At 44.2% G+C, this 5,961-nt stretch overlaps 1 protein-coding gene across 1 annotated transcript in view; it reads left to right on the top strand.

Annotated features, from left to right (window-relative positions):
* gdf5 (growth differentiation factor 5) overlaps positions 1–1,285 on the top strand; it is an 8,148-nt gene extending 6,863 nt beyond the window's left edge. Inside the window, exon 2 of the mRNA XM_073468696.1 lies at positions 1–1,285. This exon is cut by the window's left edge and continues 423 nt beyond it. Within this exon, the coding sequence (XP_073324797.1) occupies positions 1–548 (548 nt within the window). The 3' untranslated portion in view covers positions 549–1,285.
* The last annotated feature ends 4,676 nt before the right edge of the window (positions 1,286–5,961 follow it).

The following is a 5,961-nucleotide window of genomic DNA, read 5'->3' as shown; positions in this document are numbered from 1 at the left end:
GCAGGACCAACAAGGAAAAGGCCTTCCTCCTGGCGTTTGGTAAAAGCAAGAAGCGCGACCTTTTCTACAACGAGATCAAAGCGCGGTCAGGCCACGACAACAAAACCGTCTACGAGTATCTGTTCACGCAGCGACGAATGCGCCGAGCTCCCGCCACAAGAGGCGCTAAAAAAACACTTCAGCCGCCGCCGCAGTCCCTCCCCCAGCACCAGTTGGTGAAGACGCAGACGAGGCCGCGGTGTCACCGGAGACGACTCCATGTGAACTTCAAGGAGATGGGCTGGGACGACTGGATCATCGCGCCGCTGGAGTACGAGGCCTTTCACTGCGACGGCGTCTGCGACTTCCCCATCCGCTCGCACCTCGAGCCGACCAACCACGCCATCATACAGACCCTGATGAACTCCATGGACCCGGAGTCGACGCCGCCGACCTGCTGCGTCCCAACACGACTCAGTCCGATCAGCATTCTGTACATCGACTCGGCCAATAACGTCGTCTACAAGCAGTATGAGGACATGGTGGTGGAGTCGTGTGGCTGCAGGTAGCAAAGAAAGGTGAGACACAGAGGCTGTTCAGACCCGGTATGAACATCCTGAGTGATCCGATCACAGGTGGACAGCTCTGAGTACAGGTGTGAACGAACCCAAGACACACTGAGGACATGTTTGAGATCTGATCACTCAGACCACATTCAGAGGTGGTCTGGGCCGCACACTCAACTGACACAAGAAGAAGAAGAAGAAGAATTGTAACCCAGGTATCATATCACCAGACTCCCTTAACAAAGTGCCTAATTTTAAGTGTTGTTGAGTAAGAAGAAGCTTTATAAACGTTGTGAAACACCAAATCTGACAGATTCGAAATCAGTGGTGCCTTCTGGTCAGTTCAGCATTAAATGCATATCACGAAATTAACTATTAACTCAATATCACCAGACTCCCTTAACAAAGTGCCTAATTTAAAGCGTTCTGGAGTGAGGAGAGACTAAATAAATGTCAGAAACACTACATACAACAAATTCTTAATCATTGTCTCCTTCTTGTAAATTCAGCATTAAATGAAAACAGTAAGTTGTGTGTTTCCTTGTAGAAAGTGTCAGTTTGTGGCAGCATGGCTGCACCAGCCTGTCTGCTTCTGTGTCTAAAGTGCTAAAGTCTGACCTGCCAACATTTAGCAGCTGTTTGAACACACTGTTTACACTGATTTCACCATTTACACTCAATTTATGAAAGAAGAAACATTTTATTGACGCTAAACATGTCACATTTTACAAATACACTAAACAGTAACCAATATCGGCTACTTGTGGAGCGAGTCACCAGACTCCATTAGAAAAAGGCTCAATTTAGTGAGTTGTTGAGTTGGAGACACTTTATAAACTTTGTGAAACTGTCTCTGACTAATTCTTCATTATTTGTTCCTTCTTGTAAATTCAGCAAATGTTCTACATGAACTTCTTTCTGTCTTTGTGTCAAAAACATGGTGTCTGTTTGTCCCAGTGATGGACGGGTTTGTTTCATATAGAGCAGGAAGTGACATCACATCACAGCTGGTCAGTCAGACGCAGGTTAGTGTCAGCTGTGAACTGACAGACTGAGAGCTTGTCCAGGTGTGATCGGATCCCTCAGGACGGATGTTGACACCAGGTCTGGATGAGAGCGAGACAGATGAAGAAGGACAGTCCGGCCGCTTGTTTGTTAATATTACGATCGAATCTAAAACTGGAAGATGGACGCTGTGTTAAACTGTGTGACCGAACTCACTGCTCTGCAACAGACATTACTCTTCACTCTCAAGTGGACTATCAGGCTGCATACCAGAGACAGTTAAAGACTAAACAGAGGAGGATAAACTGATGGAGGTGATGCTCTTTAACACCCACTCACTGTGTAATGTCAGTGCTGATCAGCAGGACGCTTCAGGAGGACGACAGAAAGGAAACAGAGACGCTTTGAGTCCTGATTAAACAAACGCTGCTCTCACGTTGGACTCGAGTAGATTTTTACTGCTTTTCTTCTCTCTTCAGATTTGTATCTTCGTCCTGATCGGTGTAAAAAGTTTGTGTGTAACAGAAATGCTATTGAACATTAGTGAATTATACTCTAAATGCCCTTTTGTCCAGCACTTATCTGCCACCGTGCCTTTGCCCACTCAGACGTTCAATGAAGAGTAATTTGTGCGCCTGATCCAAGACTGTTTTTTATGAAGCATGTAAAGAATTTCTGATGTATAAATACAGGCCAGTGATGAAGTGCTGATCTGACCTGCTCCAAATGTGGGAAAGTTGCATAAACTACTCTTCAATAAAAAATGTCTAATTGACTGAGCTCCAAACTGCTATCAGTGTGAACCTCTGCCCCCCGGGCTCTGTAGACTAAACTATCGGAGGAATTTAAGATTTCCGGGAGCCAAATCACAGATTTAACCCCAGAACGACCGCGTTTGATTCGGCTGGAAGTGTTTCTGTGGCCCGTCTCACTCACTGCTGCAAGTTTGCTGGAAAAGTCAGGAGAGGACAGGAGACGAGGAGTTCACAGGGAATCAAAAGGCTTTTCTTTCTCGGTTAGCATCCCGATCTCCACAGTTAATGTTAGTAATGTACGATGGACCGTCCTCCTCCAAGCTGCTGTGACGTACTGCGACCGTGGCCGACCGCCTTCTCCCCGTCAAACAAGCGCGTTGCGATGGCGACACTCAGATCTCTGCAGGAAAGCTGCTAATGCTAACGTTGAAATAGAAATAATGTAGAAAGACATTTTTACGTTTTTGCCCCCCACAAACTAGCAACACTTAACGCTGAGGAAACACAGACACCAGCGGTGTTGAACTATCGGCTCACAAACCTTCGTTAGAAGCTGGAACCAGATGTCTGAATACTGACAGAGATAAACAAAACAATCATTTTTTAAATGATTGATTCACAATCATAATAATGTTTTAAAGGAAAAGAGACACTGACACCTCAGAATTATCAAGAAGACTATTATGTTTAAGTTGTACGACTTAAAAAGCTTTAACAACTTTAAATTACTCGTCTGCTGCACCTGGTGGGTTTTAGGTGATCGGTTTCGTTGATCACGTTGTCAGATTCTACAGTTCAGAAATCAAACTGAATTATTTTGTCTGTTTCAAGCAGTCGTGATGCTTCGGACTCGACCTGACGACCCGTTCTGTTCACACAGCGGCAGCTTCACTCGCACCTGTCCGCCTGCCCCTCGTAAAGCTCCTCAACCATTGGCTGAATCCATCTGCGCCGAGCGAACGGCTTGTTTCTCTTGGAGACGGAGTGATGTGAGCATTTCCTTTAATCAAAGCTGAGGCATGCCAGTGTTATTGACCCGTCCCCCCCTCTCAGAAAACCTGGACTGACAGGGCCCGGCGGGGAGAGGCTGAGCAGGACTCCAGTTAAACAACTTTAAAGCATTTAGCTGCTAGTTTGCAGCTCCGGATCAGAGATCTTCGATCGGAGATTACAAAGTGCAGACCACGAGAGGATGAATGTGACCGTCAGCGTCTGGATAGATGCTTTAAGACAGGAGATATCAGCTGTTCGTGTTTTAATCCAACAGCAGCTCATTAATGGTCCGGACACCAGTTGTGTGTCATGCAGCAGCTGCGAAACCACATTTCTTCTCATTTACACACAATAAAACTACATATTTAAAGTCAAACTGCCGCCACCGTCTCCATTATCACTTTGTTTATCTTTGAACTGAATGAAACACATGTTTGTTCAAAAGGCGGTGATTTGTGGCGCTTGTGATTTGTGTGCCGGTTAACAATCGCCTCATTCTTTTTCAGATGTGGGAACGAACCCGTTCACTCACACTTGACAGACCTAAATTTAGCCGCGCTCAACAAATGCCAGTCACAGATAAGATTCACAGTGTTGTGTTTCCCAGCCTGAGACCCACTTTAAAAATCCAAGGCCGAGCCCTGGAGAGAATATCCATGTAAACACTCGGCTTCTGTCAGCATGTTGAAAAAAATCTTTCTTTTTACTTCAATAGAAAGATACATGCTGCGCAGATGAAGCACTAAGTTCTCATGTGCTCTCTTAAAGTCCAAACTCTGGTGACACATTTACACTTTTCTGTGTTAAGGTACCACGAGGCAACAAGGCCCCACAGAGGGCTGAGTGTGAGCTCATTTCATGATGATTTCCTTTTATTATTATGAGAAAAAGATTTGCATGTTTTGCCATTTTCACATAAACAGTTTGGCAGATCATCACAAGAAGACATAGAAAGGTTGTTCTGATCATTCTGCACGTTTAAATGTATTTTCTGTTCACGTGTGGGAAAAGTCAAGTCCACCAACAAATCATACGAAAGAATCAGAAATAATAATTCTGGCGATTAATATACTTATAACACATCAGGCACACTTACATATTAAATTGCTGAACAACTGAAGCAGCTGGAGACTTGTTTTAAAACGGAAAAACAACTTTAAAAATCATTAAACGTCTCCGTACAGCTCGTCTGCTGTAATCCAAGTCTCCAGAGGCCCCGAGAACCCAAAAGTGATTTGAAAAGACGTTTTTTAATCTGAAGTCTTCACTGTCGCCACTCAGCCAGAAGTGTGACCGTGCACTCTGTCTGCAGCGGGTGCACGAGCTGTGGAGCTGCCGAGCTGCCGGACGAGCTGTTTGGAGCCATTTTATGTTTTATTGGTTGTTTTTTAAGTCCCCAGCTGCAACACTGTTTTACTGTGAAGCTCCAGAAATGATTTGTGGACCACAAAACTTTTCATCTGCGTCTGTGGGGATGATGTATTTATGTAGGCCAACCTCAAGGTTAGCGTCGCAAAGCCTGTGGGATTTTTGATTATTACCAAAATAGATTTATGATACTGACACATGTTGTTCATCCAGATAATCTCCACAGATGAACTCCACTGCAGCGCAAATTAAATGTGTAGCAGTAAAAAGCTAATGTTAGCCTGCAAACAGACGACATCACGGTCACATGACTTAAACGTCTCCACCACTGAGCGTCTTACTGCACAATTACTATCCAGGTTTTCTATAAACTGATCAATGTACGAGTTGTAAGTCAGAGTGAGAACAGTGTGTAACTAAAGTGGCCTGTAAAGACGGACTAGCGAGCAGATGAGTCTCCGTGTTCGCTGTGAGGACGTTTAATGTCCCCGACAACCTCTGTAGTCTCATTTAGACACTTGTTAGCAACCGCTAACTGTGCTTAACACATGTAAACGCTCTCTAATTCAGATGTGGGTTATTAACTGTCGTGTTTTATGTGCTCGAACGAAGCCTGATAATATCTCAGGCTTGTGTTAACCATAGAAACACTGACGCTGCTATGAGGATATTAAACGTGCAAAACTACAAACTGATTTCTGGGTTTTAGGACTCATTCCTGCAGCAATCTTGTCAAAATCCAGGCTGAAGTTCTGTTCGCAGAGAATCCTGAAAGCAGACCGGTCCCACGGATCAGACTTCACCAGTGCTACTGAGCAGAGCTGAGAGCGGCTGAAGCAGGTTCTGAGTGGACTGTTGTTAAATGCACATTGGGAAACAGAATTCCCCACAGAGCGAGCGCCTGGCTTTAATTATCACACATTTCCAACACATTAGTCCATCTGAGATACAGGCCTGGATTATACAAACAGCTGATTTAAATCTCCACGTATGATTTATGGTGACTGATATCTCCTATGATTTATGACGCTGTAAAAGTGTGTTGGCTCGACAGGAAATGATACATAATTGAGAAATTGACTTCACGGTATGTTTTTTTTTTTCTCCCATCACGGACGGCTCTGAAGCTCGACTCATGTTCAGTATGAAGTATCCAAACTTTCATATGTTCAGATTTGACATTTTTCTTTGTTTTCACTCAACATTTACAGACTTGATTCTGTAAAGATGTTTTGCACATGTTCCTGAAAACTTAACTGCTTTTTAAAGTTTTTACTAACTCATCGAAGCCTCTA

Source organism: Pagrus major, chromosome 6 (assembly GCF_040436345.1).
Source record: "Pagrus major chromosome 6, Pma_NU_1.0".
Taxonomy (NCBI): Eukaryota; Metazoa; Chordata; class Actinopteri; order Spariformes; family Sparidae; genus Pagrus; species Pagrus major.
Note: the sequence above shows the minus strand (reverse complement) of the source record. Positions and strands in the feature narration are given on the sequence as shown.